Source organism: Muntiacus reevesi, chromosome 2, assembly GCF_963930625.1.
Source record: "Muntiacus reevesi chromosome 2, mMunRee1.1, whole genome shotgun sequence".
NCBI lineage: Eukaryota > Metazoa > Chordata > Mammalia > Artiodactyla > Cervidae > Muntiacus > Muntiacus reevesi.
The window spans coordinates 215,656,302-215,675,580 of NC_089250.1; the positions used below are offsets into that span (position 1 = coordinate 215,656,302).

Sequence of the window (19,279 nt, forward strand, 5' to 3'; positions counted from 1 at the left end):
CCTCTGTCCATGGAATTCTCCAGGCAAGAATGTTGGAGTGGATTGCCATGCCATCCTCCAGGGGACCTTCCTGACCCAGGGATCGAACCTGCAATCTCCTGTACTGGCAGGTGGATTCTTGGGTAAAGAATCCCAACTTCATACCTTAAAGGAGTGAACTGAAGGTAATGTGAGTTAAATCTCAATGAAGCTGCTTTAAAAAACTCTAGAGGCCAGTCTCTGCCCCCGGGGAGCAGGCGGATTGTGTTCTGCGGGCACCAGGCATGGTTTTCTGTGGGGCAGGGGCCTGAGATGTACTTGCAGAGCCTACAAACCATGGCTCTCTGAGAGAGCTGCAAGACTCTCTTGAGGATAACCTTTGGTTCCCTGAGTTTTGTTTGACATGAATCTAGTGCTCTGCCCCTCAGTCCACCTTCTCTGGAGTAGGAGTGTTTCAGAAGTGCTCAAAGGAAATGATTTTGATTCGTTCATTCATTGTTTGTCCTCTAACTCCCTGCAGAGGGCTGGTGCTCAGGAAGATCTTTAGGGAGAAAGGCAATTGGGAGCCCGGGAGAGCCTGTGCCTGGCTGACTCCATGTACCAGTGCCCCTCCCCACCCACGTTCCTCACGTGCACACTAGTGGGGCCAGGCCCCATGACACTGGCCCTCCCCTGCCCCACAGCCGTGGACTTTTCTAGAGTTTAGCTGCTCCCTGGAACATTCAGGCTGAATTTATGAGGGGTCAGAAGGAGGGACCTGTGGCATAGCCACAGTCAGTAAGCAGCCCTGACAGCAGCCACTGGTCACGTGCGGGAGGCCTGCACAGTAATCAGTGAAGGTATAGAGAGCTGGGGATCTGAGGACTTCCCGAGTGTGGAAGGTCTGCATGGTAATCAGTGAGGGCATCGCAGGAACTGGGGATCTGAGGACTTCCCAAGTGTGAAAGGTTTGCATGGTAATCAGTGAGGGCATCGCAGGAACTGGGGATCTGAGGACTTCCCAAGTGTGGAAGGTCTGCATGGTAATCAGTGAGGGCATAGCAGGAACTGGGTATCTGAGGACTTTCTGAGTGTGGAGGGTCTGCATGGTAATCAGTGAGGGCATAGCAGGAACTGGGTATCTGAGGACTTTCTGAGTGTGGAGGGTCTGCATGGTAATCAGTGAGGGCATCGCGAGAACTAGGGATCTGAGGACTGGCCTTGAAGCAGTTTTGGCAGGAGTTGATAGGAATTATGTGAATGGGAAAGACTAGAGAGCTCTTCAAGAAAATTAGAGATACCAAGGGAACATTTCATGCAAAGATGGGCTCAATAAAGGACAGAAATGATAGGAACCTAACAGAAGCAGAAGATATTAAGAAGAGGTGGCAAGAATACACATAACAACTGAACAAAAAAGAACAACTGTACACGACCCAGATAATCACGATAGTATGATCACTCACCTAGAGCCAGACATCCTGGAAGGATGAAGGATTCCATCCTTCACATCCTGGAATGTGAAGTCAAGTGAGCCTTAGGAAGCATCACTATGAACAAAGCTAGTGGAGGTGATGGAATTTCAGTTGAGCTATTTCAAATCCTAAAAGATGATACTGTGAAAGTGCTGCACTCAATATGCCAGCAAATTTGGAAAACTCAGCAGTGGCCACAGAACTGGAAAAGGTCAGTTTTCATCCCAATCCCAAAGAAAGGCAATGCCAAAGAATGCTCAAACTACTGCACAATTGTACTCATCTCACACGCTAGTAAAGTAATGCTTAAAATTCTCCAACCCAGGCTTCAGCAATATGTAAACCATGAACTTCCAGATGTTCAAGCTGGATTTAGAAAAGGCAGAGGAACCAGAGATCAAATTGCCAACATCCGCTGGATCATCGAAAAAGCAAGAGAGTTCCAGAAAAATATCTATTTCTGCTTTATTGACTATGCCAAAACCTTTGACTGTATGGATCACAAGAAATTGTGGAAAATTCTGAAAGAGATGGGAATACCAGACCACCTGACCTGCCTCCTGAGAAACCTGTATGCAGGTCAGGAAGCAACAGTTATAACTGGACATGGAACAACAGACTGGTTTCAAGTAGGAAAAGGAGTATGTCAAGGCTGTATATTATCACCCTGCTTATTTAACTTATATGCAGAGTACATCATGAGAAACGCTGGGCTGGAGGAAGTGCAAGCTGAAATCAAGATTGCTGGGAGAAATATCAATAACCTCAGATATGTAGATGACACCACCCTTATGGCAGAAAGTGAAGAAGAACTAAAGAGCCTCTTGATGAAGGTGAAAGAAAGTGAAAAAGTTGGCTTAAAACTCAATATTCAGAAAACTAAGATCATGGCACCTGGTCCCATCACTTCATGGCAAATAGACGGGGAAACAGTGGCTGACTTTATTTTTCTGGGCTCCAATATCACTGCAGATGGTAATTGCAGCCATGAAATTAAAATACGCTTACTGCTTGGAAGGAAAGTTATGACCAATCTAGACAGCATATTATAAAGCAGAGACATTACTTTGCCAACAAAGGTCCGTCTAGTCAAGGCTATGGTTTTTCCAGGGGTCATGTACGGATGTGAGAGTTGGACTATAAAGAATAATTGAGTGCCAAATTCAGCAGTGGCCACAGAACTGGAAAAGGTCAGTTTTCATCCCAATCCCAAAGAAAGGCAATGCCAAAGAATGCTCAAACTACTGCACAATTGTACTCATCTCACACGCTAGTAAAGTAGAATTGAGTGCCGAAGAATTGATGCTTTTGAACCGTGGTGTTGGAGAAGACTCTTGAGAGTTCCTTGGACTGCAAGGAGATCCAACCAGTCCATCTTAAAGGAGATCAGTCCTGAATATTCACTGGAAGGACTAATGTTGAAGCTGAAACTCCAGTACTTTGGCCACGTGATGTGAAGAACTGACTCACTGGAAAAGACCCTGATGCTGGGAAAGATTGAGGGCAGGAGGAGAAGGGGACGACAGAGGATGAGATGGTTGGATGGTATCACCAGCGAGATGCACATGAGTTTGGGTGGCCTCCGGGAGTTGGTGATGGACAGGGAGGCCTGGCGTGCTGCGGTTCATGGGGTTGCAAAGAGTCGGACAAGACTGAGCAACTGAACTGAACTGAACTGATGGGGGTGCCAAAGCCCTACCCCGTCATGGGACCACTTCCCAAGTGAGACCATGAGTTAGTGGAACTGGGAGTGGGGCTCTGAACCTCTGAAGGGGCCTGCTCTGTTCAGTCCTGGATACAGCTGCTGCCCAACAAGCGGGGCCCTGCCTGCTAGGTGGCAGTGGGAGCGTCAGGAGGCCCCGACACCCACTCAGATCCCTGGAGGAGACACCTCGCCTTCAGGAGTCTAGGAGGCGTGAGCGAGGGCCACCTTCTCCCCATGAAGGCCATTTCAGGAAGCTCCTCCCACCCATGAGGCAGCCTGACCACACTCCGTGCTTACCCAGAAACCAGATAGTGCAGGGAAAGGCAGACCCAGGTTCTAATCCCAGCTCCAACTCCGCCTCTGGCTGGCTGCGTGATCTTGGGCGAGAAAGTTATTCTGCTCTGAGACCCAGTTTCTTCATCTATGAAATAGGGCAGATATTTTAAAGTCATTTCCATAGCTTTGTACAAACAACGTTCATATATTTTTAAGTTTGAAATTTTTAAACTTATTTTTAATTTAAAATTTATCTAATTAAAATTAATATAAGATTTATTTAAATATTTAATTATATTCAAGTACATATTTACCTTTTGGAACACTTATTCTTCTATGTAGGATTCCTTTCATGCAAGTCTCATAGCGATAAATTCTCTCAGCTTTTGTTTATCTGAGAACATCTTTACTTTAAAGGTTATTTTCATTAGGTAAAAAAAATTCTATGATGGAAGTTTTTAAGACCCCAGGACTTTAAATAAGTCTTTTCACTGTCTTCCGATTTCCATCGTTTATGAGCGGTCAGTCATCAGTCTTAGTGTAAACAATATGAAGGTCAGAAAAAAATTTTTTTCATGTTCAAGGTGTCTTTATTGGTTGTTTCAAATTATTACAAAGTAAGAACTGCTGTTGGGCCCCTGGTCTCAGTAGTAGAGAGACAGCCTTAAAAACCTAGAGACCCAATTCTCCAAAAAGCTTCTCTCAGAAAGTGTGTGTTGGGTAAATGTTTTTTCTGGTCCAGGATTACACACTGTGCTTAGTTATTAAGTCTCTCCTTAGTCTCCTTTAATTTGGAACAGTTCCTTAGTCTTTATCTTTCATGACTGAGTGAAGGGCAGTAATTTTGTAGAACATGGCTTGGTATGGGTTTGTCCAGTGTTTAATCATGAGAGATTCAGGCTCTGCACTTTTGACAAGACTGCAGAAAGGATGTTGTGTTCTCAGTACAGGAGGCATGAAATGTCCATCTGTTCCATTCTTGATGTTAATGTGGATCACATGGTTTGGTGGCATTTTCTCCACTGTAAATTATTTTTTTCTCTCTGTATTTAACAAGTAATTTGAGAAGACACTGCTGTGCTACAGGCTGTTTTGGGCAACGGAGGTGGGAACAAGGACCAAGGTCAGAAGCCCCCACTGGAGGTCTGTTGGTTGGGCAGACTCTTGGGGTCAGGCCAGTGGCTCGTGCCCAGAGCTGGACGAGGGCTGGGGTCTTACTTGGTCACACAGGTCCCAAAGCCTGTGTGCCTGGTCAGAGAAAAAACCCATGGCAGGGGCGCTCATTTTGCCGCTAATCAGCTGTCTGAGAAGTTGCCTCCCCACCTCTGTGCTTCACTTTTTCATCCAGGTGAGAGAGCTGGATGGTCTAAGTGTCCCTTTCTGGCTAAGACCCTTTTGGTCTTAGCTCCTTTTGAGAATAGAAGCTAAATGCCTCTGAGCATTGAAGTTGGCCAAGGAGCTTTTACCCGAAAAACCACACACAAAAAATGTGGGTGCTGCACGTGCTAAGTCGCATCCAACTCTTTGTGACCCCATGGATCATAGCCCGTCAGGCTCCTCTGTCCATGGGGTTCTACCCTGTGGGGATACGTGACAAGGAGCCTAAACCACAGCTCAGTACCCCACTCACACAAAGCCTGGGGCCCTCCAGGACACTCGTTCAGGGGTGATGGCTGCCCAGAGCCCCCTGGACAGAGGAACAGTCACAAGTGAAGTGAAGCCGCTCAGTCGTGTCCGACTCTGCGACCCCAAGGACTGTAGCCTACCAGGCTCCTCCATCCATGGGATTCTCCAGGCAAGAGTACTGGAGTCGGTTGCCATTTCTTTCTCCAGGAGATCTTCCCAACCCAGGGATTGAACCCAGGTTTCCTGCACTGTAGGCAGACGCTTTACCGTCTGAGCCACCAGTCACAGCTGGGGCTCAAAATGCCTCTGCAACCCCTCTGTCCTTGCTTCTACCCTTCACCCTCTCCCACCTCCACTCTACACTCAGACCCACCATCTCCTAAACAACAGTTGCTGAAAATGGACTTGAGGAGTCCCGAGAAGAAACCCTGGGTTCCAGGTTACCCCACCTTTGGAACTGAATGACCCATTTCATTACTCGAATACTGGTACAGCCATTACTACTTCAAGAAACCTTTGCTATCTGCAGTTCTTTAAGCTGTTACTTATTTTTAACACCTAGATGCAAATCAGCATTGCTGAGAGCACAGGAGGTAACGACCAGACGTGGGAAAGGTGCCCGTGAGGTCACTGACCCCAGGACTGGAACGGGGAGATGACCACTGCCTGAGCGTGGACACAGCAGCGCCCGGAAAGCGAACGTGGCCGAGCTCTGGGCCTGAGCGGGAAGGCAGCCGCCAGACACCAGGTGCCATCCTGTGCTTTATGTGCAAGAAGGTCCAGGCATGTGTTCCCTGAGGAAGAAGCCTCGTGACATGGCTTAAGCACATCAGCAGAATGAGTAATTCTGGACACACGAGACTGAGGGTCAGAAAACCCGACATCTGGCTTCCACCTCTCCTATGAAAGGCCTATGGTCCTACTCTGCTTGACCTAAGTAACCAAGGACAGGGATGTTCGAACAGTAAGTTTCTGAGCATCAGTGGCAAGTTCACAGCCAGTGCTCACCACTCTGGAGACTTCTACCAGCATAGCAGGTGTTTGAGGAGGGTCCTCCCAGTCACCACAGAGAAGATTTAACAAGTAAAAACCTGCAAACTCTTTATTAAATTCTCCCATTTCATCTGTACAGAAAAAAAAATGCACATTATGTTCAGAATCTCAGTAACATCTCAAAATTACACAGCATGAACATGTAAAAACAAGGAACTGCCAGGATTTTATACATAGAAAGAAAAACCATTTACAAAAGAGGCTTGTTAATTTTACTTTTCTTTTTTTCCTTCTTTCTTAAAAAAAAAAAAAAAGTTAAAGGACTAAGATCTCACACAGCATTTGCTGGACAGTCTGTCTTCCAGCCTGGATTGACCCGGAAACACTGCGTGGGGAGAGGACGTTCAGTAAGCCTCAGGCTGCCAGCCCTCCTGTCAGTCACTCCCTCTGACCAGGGAACCTGTTCAAACCATCAAGCGTGTGTGGCACAGGGCCTGTTGGGCTCTGGGGTCCAGGTGTCAACTCTGTGTTGGGGGGAAGGCAAAACAGAATATAGAGGCACTGTCTGAATTCCCTCCTTGCCCAGGGAGACTTCTCCGCCGCATGGCTGCCCACACCCCTACCTGTGTGCTGTGGTGGATCTTGGGAAGGAGGACGGGGGAGACCACCACCAGGATCCTGTCCCCATCCGCACGAGCAGACAGTCCCACCTCTGTGCTTCAGGTGACCAACAGCCCTTGGGTCTCCTCGGTGATATCACTAGATGACGTGGAGGGGCCCATCACTCTGAAGAGTCAGACTGGGTTTGCTAATGACTTATCTTTTGTCTGAGGTCTGGGCATGAAGGGGGATTGGGCCTTGAACTCGACTGCCCTGCCTGACATGTGATGCTGGAGGAGAGGAGGACCGAGGGGAGTTTAGCTGGAGAGATAACCAAGCAAAGATGAGAGAGAGAGACCCACTGATCAGAACATCAGCTCCGGCCCCTGATCCTCTGGGAACTGAAGACCAGTGGGGGAGTGGCAATTCAGGAGAGGCGTGTCCCCAAAGACCCATGGGAAACTCGGGGCACCAGAATTATGCGTTTTATAAAACTACTTAGGTGCTGTCCAAATGGTGAGAATAAATAAAAGGAGTTTTGAGATTTTTCAAATTCCTAAGAATTGGAAATACAAGTAAACACACCAAAATGCACATGATTCAAAAAACCCTATTCTTTTTATTCTACGGCCCAAACTTAGTTTGAATGAGTCAGGCTATGTTGGATGGCTTCTAAGGATCCCTACTGCAGGTTCCTTCCCTGTACGCGCTTGCATGGAATAAGCGATATGTGGAGAGAACTTACTTTTTGGTGGGGGAGGGAAAGAAATGGGAAAAGCAGAGGTTTTTTTCCTCAGAGGAACTTACGACCAGCTGAGAAAGGAGGTCCCACAAAGCAACCAATCCTTCAATAGGTAACTCACACCAGTGGGGATCTTTGGGACAGAAGTGGTCCCACAAGCCTGGGGGTGGTGCATACAGGAGTGAATCTTCTCCTGGGAAGGGGGAGGAAAGTCAGCACCCTGTCTGATGAAATTTAAACGGAGGCTGCAACTCTTCAGTACGAGTTCCTCTTGGTACCTGACCTCAGGAAATGGCAAGAGATGAAATCTGATGGCAATTTCCTGTCACACCTTCTAGGAAAGCAGTCTCCCTCCTTCTCCAGGATCCCTGAGAAGAGTGAGCACAGGATGTGAGACAGTCAAGGACCGCAGTGAACACCAGTCAACACCTGCTGACTCAATCCTAGAATTCCCCTTGCCTCTTAAGGATGCACTGGCTCAGAACAAGCTGATGGGGTCACAGAACTGGGCCTGTAGGTGGTACCAGAGTGTGAGGGAACGCTAAGGAGGGGGTCTTTTCTGCTGGAGTGAACCCAGCCTGTCTCAGAGCATCTTGCTAGTGACTTCTCTTGGGATAGCAGCAACAGTGGAGGAAGGCCAGGGGCACGCAGGGTGAGACCTCACCCCACAGCCGCCTTCTGTGTGAGCAGCTCCGTGAGGGGGAGCAGTTGGCCTCGTCCTGGGCGTTCTGCTCGGATTTCTGACTTCCTGCGCTGCAGGGCCGCCAGTCCAGAGAACTGACCTCCCGGCCCCTCTGAACTGCTGTGGAGATAGTGAGTCGGCATCTCTGAGACACGAGTGAGTGGACAAGGCCTGATGAGTGCCCTGGCTACTGTAATCTGCAGCAAGGGCATGGACCCTTGGCCTTGACCCAAAACCATACCCACTGCTGATGTAACTGTTCCTGGACGGGCTAGACATCAGGAGATGAGAGAGCATGAGGGTCATCAGCTCCCCGACTAGGGCCATGGTTTCTTCTTGCCCAGTTCTTGCCTAGCTGATTTACCCAAGAGTGACCTATGAAGCCAGGGACCAGAGGTGGCTCAGAGCCTGTTTCTATCACACCGAACGAGGTACAGAATGGATGCAGCTGGGCCGTGGTTTCTCATGGATGTATGAAACTGCTCAGTCATAGGAAACTACTCCAAGTCGGATGGTGAAATGCCTTCTGGCAACAAGCGATCAGATACTGGTAGTTATCCCTTCTATCTATCCAGATCATTTCTCAAGGTGACGAACGTTTCAAGAATCAAACTCTTTTTGACACTTCCAAATCCGCTGCAGACAGCTGAGATCATCTCTCAGTCCAGAAAGAAGAAAAGCATCAAGACGCAGTAAGCTGTGGCAATGTTTTACACACGTGGGGAGGGAGACAGCAGAGATGGAGAATGGAAGCCCCCCATCAGATGGGAAGTCCTTCTATCCTGTGAAGCACGTCACACACATCAGTGGGGGCCTGTGTGCATGTGACCACCCCGCTCCTCGCTCTCAGCGCAACAGGGGTGGAAGGAGGGGTGGTGCTCCAACTCCACGAGGTTCAAGTGTGATGAGACAGAAGACCCACAGGACAGCTGCTGAGAATCAGGAAGACCTTAAGAGAGGACTGAGGGGGCCCGGCAGCTTGGAACCGCCCTTGGTGACTGGTGGTGCCTAGGCAGGGGGCATCTGCAGCTGGCGTCTGGAACCCACTGCCTCCAGGAAGGGTAGCAAAAAGGAGAAAGAAAGAAGCAAACCACAGTATTCAAATACATGTCAGTCAGGGTGAGACAAGGAGTCACTGGGACCAGCGGACCCATCTGTCCTGAACACATCCGGGGAAGACAGAGGGGGGTGGGCCCACAGCGTGTGTGGGCAGTGGTGAGGCGGGGCGGGGCCAGGCAGGGTGCATGGTCTATGTGGACAGTTTTAGGCACGTGATTTATAATACTTTGTGGACGTCTAACAGGTTAATAAAATATATATTATATAAATATATCTCCTACTGTACACGCTGCCCTCTTGTGCAGCCACTGGATTCCGTGCCCCAAACTCAAGCCCAGGTACCCGAGGCGGAACTGTGATGCCGGCGTGCCTCCCTTTTGATACTCCAAGCCTGTTATCTCTACACTGGAGGGCCGAGGGATGCTCAAGAATATTGTTTCCACAAAGCTCAGACTCAGCAAAGACTGATGAATCATCTGAGTACAACATTTAGCCAATCCCTACTACCGTGGGGGTATGCAGTCAATGGACAGAAAGGAGAAACGGAGAAAAAGCCTCCATCTTTTACTGGAATCATGCTCCACGCCCTCCGCATGAAGAGGCATGAAGGAGCTTGTCTGGGAAGGTGGCCCTGAGCCTGTGCGAAGGTCAGGTGGGACTGCCATCCCTCTCTGAGACCAGGCTACATCTTCAGAAGCCACTGTCTCTGGCCTGCACTGTTGCCTGAAACATGAACCAAAGTGAGCAGATCCCGCCCCGACCCTGCTTCCTAACCTGACCCCCTCCCCCCGGGTCACGGGTTCCCCTGGCAGCAGAGGACTTGGGGACGCACTGCCACCCGAGCAGGGTCAGTCCAAACACTGATGAGCCTTGCGCAGGTCTGGAAGGCAGGCCCCAGGGCCCAGCCACTGCTGCGGAGCAGCGGACAGACGAGCTCACACCCCTGGGCCCCGCTCCAACCCATCTGCCCTCAGCCTCGGGGGCCCACCAATGCGAGGAGATGGCAGAGCGACGCGTGGCCGTCGGTCCTGACCCGCAGTGGCTCTGCTTGGGTAGGAATCGGAAGGCATCACTGTTTCAGCAGAAGAAAACAAGACCCAGAGTGGGCTGGTCAGTCACTTCCCGCTACTTGGTGAAGTCCATGGCCCTGATGGGGCCAAAGGTGCTTCTGAGAGGTCAGCCCAGACATCCTGGTTACTGTGTGCTGGGTGGTGTGTCTCCCCTCTAGCGTCCTGCCTTCCTTGTACACCGCCACACAGAAGAGAGAGCCCCATCGCTCAAATCAAGCCTGGAGGAGATGTGTTCCTATATACATTTTTTTTTCTTTCTTTAAAAATTTCTTTTTTGGTGTTTTTTAAAAAAAAAAAATTCAGCTGAGTTGCAGGTCAGGTGAGTTGGTTCCGGAAGTACTGGTAGGTCCATCGGGATGAGAGACTTGTCTCTGGACAGGGAAGCCCGAGTCTGCCGACAGAGGCGATCCCCAAAGCGGCCGGCTGCTGCACGAGTGGTCGAGGAGGAGGACACCGTGGGCGCGGGAGGAGTCTGCGGCGGACGAGGCGGTGGGCACGCTGCTCTACCGTGAGTGTTGGGGCCACCGCGCAGGAGGGCGAGGTGAGGGGGTGTGCTATACAGGAGGGCTGTACAAACGGGGCGCCAGACGGGTAGTTCCTCTGGGGCTCCAGGCACCTCTACCTGTCCTTGAGCTCTCGTGTCACGCGCTTGGTGATGCGTCCACACATCAGGCCGATCAGGAACAATATGCAGATGCTCCCGCTGATCACAGACAGGATGTAGTTCTTGGACGGGGAGGTCATCACTTGCATAGCGAGGTCAGAGAAGCCATCTGCCGGGGCTACCTGGAAAACAGATGGTGGCATCGCCCTCAGGGAGATGTGGGCTGGGGCGGTGCTCACTCGAAACTGCCTCTTCGGTTCCTGCCGTAACTTGGGTCACTTCTTTTGGGGGGAGAGGAAAGTGAGGGGCAAAACAGTCAAACACAGAGCTACAACTGGTTTTTCCTGATCATAGTGCTATATACGGCTGCTGCACAAGATTAGAAAATGCAGACAAATACAAAGAGGAGGCGGACTCTCAGAAGTCAGCAGAGCGACCACTGTCACCCGTGTATTAACAGCCCTCACACAGAGGACCTAACCACGCGTGTGGCAAAGGGCTCAACACGCGTCAATCATTTAGTCCTCACATGAGTCCGGGCATGTGGATTTCATGACTCCCACATCACAGGGGAAGACCCAGCAGCCCAAGGGGTGGCAAGGGGCCAACTGATTTGCACAAGGACACAGTCCTTAAATATTTTATTTTCTTCGCACGCTGCTGCCTTTTTAAAAACAGGAAAGCTGAGGTTGTGGTGGACGCTAACTCTGTCTTGACCTGTTTCCACTCACCATCAGCATCCCCTCCCCCACCAAAAACACCTTGCGGACATGACTTATGCTGACTGAACATACTCAAACCACCTCCCAGTTGTGGCCACTGAGAGTCTGACCAGCATTCACGCTCAGTGCTTTCTCCAGTGGACCTCCGTGGCCGCCTGCTCTGGCAGAATCAGGGCCTAATGGTTCCCCAGGTGTGCACAGATCTGTTCTGCTGGGTCTCAGCTTAGCCTGGGTACCCAAGAGGGTCCAGACCAGAGAGGTCTGGGCACCTTCTGCACCCATCCATGTACTGAGAGTGGCACGAGGGTCTTCAGATCGAAGTGATCTGAGCACCAACACGTGCCAACAGAAAGCAAGCAGTGGGGTCAGAGAAGCAATCCTCAACGTCTCGGAAGCAGAAACCGACGAGGAATGAAGAGATCAACGCGTGTCTCAGCGGTCCCATCTGGAGATGACGGCTCCAGGCCCACAGACCCCAGGAGTGCCACAGGTGCACCGGGAGATGTTTGCAAACACACTGACTCATGACAAGGACAAGGGCGTCAGTGAAGCAGCTCAGAGAAGATGGCATTTCAGGAGATTCTCGAGGTTCGTTACCTTTGCTGCGTAACTCCACATTTCAATCCGGTCATTCAGACGTTTTTTGCACTCTGGTTGTAACCTCACCCGCTTATCCTCCAGGGCCTCCATAAGGCAGGACATTTCTGTGCAAGGAAAGGGGTAGGAAGAGTCTGAGGCTGTACGGAACAAAGATTTCAGTAAGGCTGGAGAGAAGGGTCCCTAACACCACGGAATTCAGATCCGGAGGCTACCCAAAGTGAAATCCCTTCAAGGACACCTAACCTAAGAGCTCACATGGAGAAGAACGTCTAAGATTGGCTCTCCGGACTCTCTCTTAAAACCTCTTGATTCTCAGAGGACATATGAGGGTCGAAACAGCCATACCCTTGCCCAGGTTCCACCTCACACAGGGCCTGACCTCGGAGCCACTGAGGCAGCTGTCGGAGCCATTTGCTGGACCAGGCAGGGAAGAGGGCCGTGATGATGCTTTAACTTTTGCCTCCCTGGTAAGTAACTCAACTTTCTTTTGTCGAATTTTTACCTTTAGTCAGGGTTGTGTCACTGTATACCTGCAGGATCACTCCTAAACTCACTTTTCACAAAGCATCAACCAGGCCCCCAAGGGTGCTGTCTATGGTTTAGCTGCAGCTACAGAACAGAGTCGCTGTAACTGTAACTGATGCTCCTCCCAAGACAGCTCAGAAAGGGCCAGAGTGAACACAGCAACTTACGACGCCCTCGGCCAGGGGTGATGGCCGCACAGTGGTGTTTGATGTCCAGGGCACAAGCTGTATGAAGAACCGGGTCCACGAAGATGTCTGCTTTGCTTTCCTTCAGCATGTTTAACACTTCCTAAGGCAGGGGAGATCACAGAAAGCACTTTTATAGAGGACACACAGCAAATCTATTGTCTGTAAATACTTCATGTACAAAGTCAAGAAGGGAAGGTTAAGCCAACAGAGGCTACTCAGAGATTGGTGGCAATGTGGTGAGGATGCAAAGAACAGAGATTGTTAGCATCCAATTTAATTCAGTAAATATAACTAGGGGACCGAGTGTACGCAGAGCTGTTGGCTAAGCAAAGCAGGGCAATACTAAGATCAGAACTGGGCTTTGACATTCTGGTATACCATGTTATTAAATACTGTTGGTGTTTACACTGATTTAAAGCAGTTCTTGTTTCTATAGAGCTCTGTAAATGTGAAGACTGAAAATCAGAGTCATAAGCTATATTAAAATTCCCCAAAAGAAGAGCACATTTGTAAAATGTCTCACTCTATCTACATTACCCTCAAAAGGAAAAAAAGAATTGACAGCACCTAACTTCTACTGTGAGAACAGTTCTTATGAGTTTAAAGATGTTCCCAACAGGAATACAAACAGAACTGAAATCAACTCTGCAGACACTGTTATTAATGATGAAATTGCAGCAGATAGACAGTCCAGAAATACTTTCTTATGTAAAAAGTAGTTTGATCTCAACAGACTGTAAAACACCAATAAAAGCAAAGCAAAAAAAAAAAAAAAAAAAAAAGAAGTATTGTTCAAAAAGTCCTCCCTGAAGTTAAATGAAATCATTTGATGAAGAAGTGTTTGCATGAAAATACGCTGATTTAGCACTCAAGCAACTCCTACCATTCTTCAGACCATGTGGAATCCATCAGAAACACTTTTAGCAGTTGAAAATATTTGCACACAATATTCACACTGATTCAACAATATTACTGAAGCACTTTTCCAAAAAGATAAAGCTTTTTACAAAAGATCAAAATATACAATTTTGCTTATCAATTTCATAAGACAATGTATGTTAACTATCATATTTTGATAAAATTTTTTATGTGATGTTTCTGAAATGAACTAAATTTTTAGTTTCATCGACTTTTATGAATGTAGTACCCTTATTGGTATATTGGAATTGACATTTTACTTCGGCATAGCACTTAAACATTGGTCTAGTCATGGAGACGAGACATATTCACAACTAATTAGTAGGCGTATAAGAATATTTAAGTTATAGGCAATTAAGGGTCAAAAGCCAAATGAGTTTGGTAAGAGGAATGGACAGAATTCTTGGAAGGCAGGTTTCGGTTTTACCACCGAGATGTACAGTCTACAGCTTTCAGAGGAAGAGGAGGAAGAGGAGAGGAAAGCGAGAGAGAAGATGGAGACTGACGGTCGCTACCTTCTTACAGCCCTCTGTCTTGATTTTGAGCAGGTTGACCTTGAGGCACTCCTCCACCTGGCCGGTCTGCTCCTGGGCCGCTGCTTCTTCGGCACACAGACTGGCGATCTGCGCGGGACACACACAGGGCAGAGGGCAGCCCGGCTCGCGCTGGGCTCCTGGGCCCCTGCACCATCAGACTCACGGTCCTCCCACAGCCGTGCCCGGGCGCCTCTCAAGTGGGTTGCTGGTGGCTTTCACCACCCTCCCCCAACATGGCATGCCGGGCTCTGTCCTCCTCCACAAGGACTGGCAGAGAGCTGAAAAACCCGTCCACACACCCATCTTCATGCTGTCAACCTCCAGGCCTGAGTCAGACTTCCCAGGACTGGTCACAAAGACTACTGCCTGATTCCTCAAGAAGAAGGTCAGATAGCCAAGTAAAATCCTAAAAGCAAACACTTGACATTCACAGAGCTTCAGGGTAAACCAGGCTGCATAACTTGGAAACAGAAACGAAGGGGTCCTGACACAAAGCCTGCAGCGCAGATTAAAAATTTAGCCTACTTTTGGATAGCTTCATGAGTAAGCTTCTTTGAAATACCTTTAAAACTCATATCCATAAAACTGATGTATGGTGAACAAGGTTCTCAACATGGCCTTTTCTAGCTAGGAAGTCAACTTCCAAGAACAGGCCCTTCATTAGAGGTATTTATTACAGGAGCACTTCCATTTTTCTGGCAAGTGTTGGGTGTGTTCTGGGTTGACCACCGGAATAAGGAGAGGGAAGACCAAAGAAGACATAGACAGATATAATAAACCTCATGTTCCATAGAGAAATATGGGATCAAAATTGAACAGTGGGAGGAGGACTAAGGCCAAGTCAAATTCAGTGTTACAAAGAACCAGGAGCTCAAACAACGGAGAGCCCAGAAGAATCCTGGATTCAGGGCCGAAGGGAAAGAGTTAAGTTCTTTACTCTTTATCTCCAATAGAACCCTCCTGACCAGCTCTGTTCACAGCAGGTTCTGTACCCAAACCCTACCTCGTCCGAGCAGTGCAGCTGGAGCTGGGGGTCGAGTCGGTAATCCAGAGCAGACTCCTGGATGATAATCCGGATCTGGTCTTCACAGTCTGAAGAGAGGCGCTACGCATGACAAGGGAGAGTACGTCAGCCTGTTAGAACATGTCAGTTTTCCACTTGGGCCCTGGCTTGGGGAAGATGTGAGAAAAGGCTTGGGCAAAGTGGCAGTAAGCCAAGGACCTCCAAAGAAAATGCCGTCAGAACTAGTGGAGGCCCTGTAAGTACACCTCTGTGCAAAGCCCAGGGCAGTTTACCTGGTCTGCATATCTCAGCTTGAGGCAAGAGATGACTTGACCTTCTAACTCTGAATCATCCTTGGCCTTAGTCAGGATTCCATGACAGAATTTAGGGATGTCGGCTTTGCAGGCTTTCCTTAGCACGGGGTTTAAGCGGTAATCTAGAAGAAAGGAATAAGCACATGACAAAATATCCACCTGGATTCACAAATGTTTTGAGATCCACTTACCCAAAGGGGGCAGGCATATTATGTCAATGACCATCAATAAACCATTAATTTCTTTATCCAGTAAATGTTTAATGGGCTCCTTCACTACATTGTTTCATTATTTATTTATTTTTATTTGTTTTATTTATCTCCCGGTGGCTTGGAGGACCTTAGTTTCCCGACCAGGGACTGAACCTGGGCCGCACGAGTGAGAGTGAGAAGCCTAACCACTAGGCCACCCAGGCAACTCCCTCACAACGCTATTTTAAATCCTCAACATAACGTGGTGGAAGGGCAGATGTGGAGAATCCTACTCCCCAGCAGCTCTGCAGGGTCTATGGAGACCAACATTCTAAGCAGTCCTCACAAAAATCATGCAGACATCAATAACCTTCCCCATAATAATATGTATTCGAAAACACTGAGAAGAGAACATCCAACTCAATTTGACCATTAAGTTACAAGGTCTTGCAACTTCGAGGTTAAATTTCTCTGTTCTGAAACAGATCACCCATGTATTCTCCTGCCACGTGCATGAGGTTTTATTCAACCTCCAGACTTTTTCAAACAACTCTAGCCCTAACTCGTTTTGGATGCCCTGTAAAGGCAGGTTTCCTGTGTTTTCAGCTTCCTCTTCCCCATGACTCTGTGTTCCTCTGGATACTCTTCAGGGAAGAAGTCACTTTGCTTATACATTCAGACTCGTAACAGTCACAATCACCAAAGCCCCTTTAGTTTGATTAGGCAAGCGCCTCCCCAGCTCTACCAGTGGGACCAGGAAAGCAAGACGGCACCTGTGTTCTGGGTGATCTGGCGCTTGGTAATCATCTGTTTGCATTTGGGATCCATCAATTCACTGTTTTTATTTTGCTTCAAGCACTGCAACATAGTTTTGGAATCTGCTTCTGGACAGAATCTCTGCAAAAAAAAAAAAGTTTTATAAAAGTAGTTAATTGCCAAATGTGGCAGTTGACACCATATTTATCACTCTTACATCTTCTAGGGAGCTTATGACGGAACCTAAAGGTATCACTTGGGACAAGAGAAACGGCAAGCCTGAATAAGCACCGAGCCTCCAGATCCCTTTTATCTATTCTCTATATTTCTTTCTACTTCCTGTTTCTTATTTTGTACAGGACTGATTCCCTACTTACATGGCTATGCTACATTACACAGCATCTCATGAGCTTACATATTGCTGACGCATGAATGTAATACTGTGCTAGGTGACCATGTGGCCCTCAAACCGTATCCACCCAACTCCAGTGGGTGACTCAGGAATGACCCACCAAACAATGTGAGCAGGGATGTGGGGAAATGACCTTTCTGGTTCATCCTTTAACTACAGGGGCTATTCTCCTACCAAATCCTGTGGGAGCAGATCTTGTACACTTGCTAGTGTCCTTGAAGTCAGAGATTCACTTTGACTAGTGATAAACTCATCTCTATCTGCTAATCCACAGTCTGTTAATTATGGTCCACTGGTCTTAATATGGGGATGCAGGTTGCTGATTGATTTTTTAAAAAGGCATCAAAAAATCTTACAAAGCTCCCTCAAATCACAGCCTGACATTTCCATTTTTAGAGAGGGCTCAATTCTTCCAGACCCACCTAAAGAGACTTCTTACTTTCACAATTTTCTTTACAGTCTGTTTGACAGGGTGAGAAGTATCACTTTATTTTAAAGGGAAGTTGAAATAATGGGTTAGCACTTTCATCTCTTTGTACGCATGCACAGATCCAGGAATGACATCTCGTCACCCCTGCTGCAGAGGACGTTCACTGGAGACGTAAAAGAACCAAAAGAACTTGTAGAACAAAAAAGCTGCTGATGGTGGTAGACAGATGATCAGGACATTTGATGGTGACTTTCTCAGTAGATCTCCACCAACCGCCTCAAAACTCATCATATATTCAGTGGGCCTCTATTTTCTTGTGTCTCAGGTCAAAGTGAGGTCAGTCATCGTGGCTTAGAGGTTCTCAAACTGGAGCTGCCTTGGAACCCATGGGTGCTTATGAAAACAGAAGCCACCACTTGCAGAGACTGACTCAAGAGGTCAGGGTGGGCCTGAGATTAAGTTCCCAGGTGGTGCTGGTGCTGCAGGTCTAGGGGCCAGAGTTCGAGAACCACGGCCTGAGCTATATAAAACAGGTTGACACTGAAAGATTATGTGCATTTTATTCTGAAATGTAAAGAAGTTCGTTCGACTGTTACTGTGACCCTGGTTTTAGATCCCTTACCTTTATCATCTGCTTGCAGACTCTCATGAGTGTATAGTCTAGTTCTGGGTCCATCATCTCTGTCTCCTGCAGCTTAAACACTTTCTGGTGGCAACGAGGGCTCAGCTGCTTCTTGTTTTCTTTCAGACATTCAATAATCTAGGGCATAAGAATTATGGACAAGTTAAGAGGTGGATCAGGGATTGATAATCCACATTTCCTGACTGAAGCATTCAGTTCTTAGTGCATCCCTCATTTTTCTATCCAGGCATCTTCCATTTCTCATTTCTAGGTAACAGGAATCAGGATTTCCTCACAAAAGAGAATTAGATTTATAGATCTACAACCTCAGGGCTAGAGGCAAACCAAATATATAAAAATGATGGATGACGAGCAGGCTGCACTGGAAGTCTGTGGGGAAGGAAACTCTCTCCAAGATTCCTGGTTTCTTCTCCCTTCCAGGGTTGTTTCTTGTAAGATTTCTTTTGGAGCATACATCAGGCTCTCTGTCTTTCCCTGGAGCAATAACACTGACTCGACAGTAGGCACAAGTCAGGAAGTTCAGCTCAACTCATCATTTATCATATGGGAATAGAGCATTAGATGCCAGCTATGAACCAGACCCAATCCTTGCCCCTGAAGAGTGAGGGTTAGGGATGGCGGCAGAGACTCCAAGTCAAGGACATGCAGCCCCAAATCAAGAACTGGAGCCACCAGAAGACAGACAAGGCAAGGAAGCTTTCAGCTGGGGAGCCTCAGGAAAGACAGCAGGTCTGTCAACACCTTGATTTCAGGTATCAGGCCTCAAAAACTGTGAAAGAATAAATTTGTTTTAAGGCACCCAGTTTGTGGAAATTCGGCAGCTCTACAAAACTGACATTCAGATGTAAGATTTACAATGGACATCTCATCAGAAACTATGCAGGGACTTCTTTGGTGGACCAAAGGTTTAGACTCCACACTACCCACACAGGGGGTGCAGGTTCAATTACTGGTCAAGAAACTAAGATCCCAAAGGCTGTGTGCATGGCATGGCTTAAAAAACAAAACCAAAAACCAAACAAAACAAGAAACAAAACTATGCATAGAAGAGTATGGATGTGAAATAAAGTACTGTAAGACAAAAAAAATCCACCAACCTAGAATTCTATATCCAGCAAACCTGTTCTTCAAAAATGAAGACAGGGGGAAAAAAAAAATGAAGACAGACTTTTTCACACAAGCAAAAACTGAGGCAACTCATTACCCATACATGCACCTTGCAAAAAAAAAAAAAAAAACTGTTAAAAAAGA

General features: G+C 47.8%; 1 protein-coding gene across 1 annotated transcript in view; it reads right to left on the bottom strand.

Annotated features, from left to right (window-relative positions):
* Window positions 1-6,115: 6,115 nt before the first annotated feature.
* The window catches only part of GLG1 (golgi glycoprotein 1), a 122,825-nt gene continuing 109,661 nt past the window's right edge, over window positions 6,116-19,279 (bottom strand). The window contains exons 19-26 of the mRNA XM_065924999.1: window positions 18,008-18,145; window positions 16,561-16,684; window positions 15,576-15,718; window positions 15,283-15,384; window positions 14,259-14,366; window positions 12,805-12,925; window positions 12,110-12,216; window positions 6,116-10,972 (exon numbers count right to left, since the gene is read on the bottom strand). Of these exons, the coding sequence (XP_065781071.1) occupies window positions 10,805-10,972; window positions 12,110-12,216; window positions 12,805-12,925; window positions 14,259-14,366; window positions 15,283-15,384; window positions 15,576-15,718; window positions 16,561-16,684; window positions 18,008-18,145 (1,011 nt within the window). The 3' untranslated portion in view covers window positions 6,116-10,804. The remainder of the gene's footprint in view (window positions 10,973-12,109; window positions 12,217-12,804; window positions 12,926-14,258; window positions 14,367-15,282; window positions 15,385-15,575; window positions 15,719-16,560; window positions 16,685-18,007; window positions 18,146-19,279) is intronic.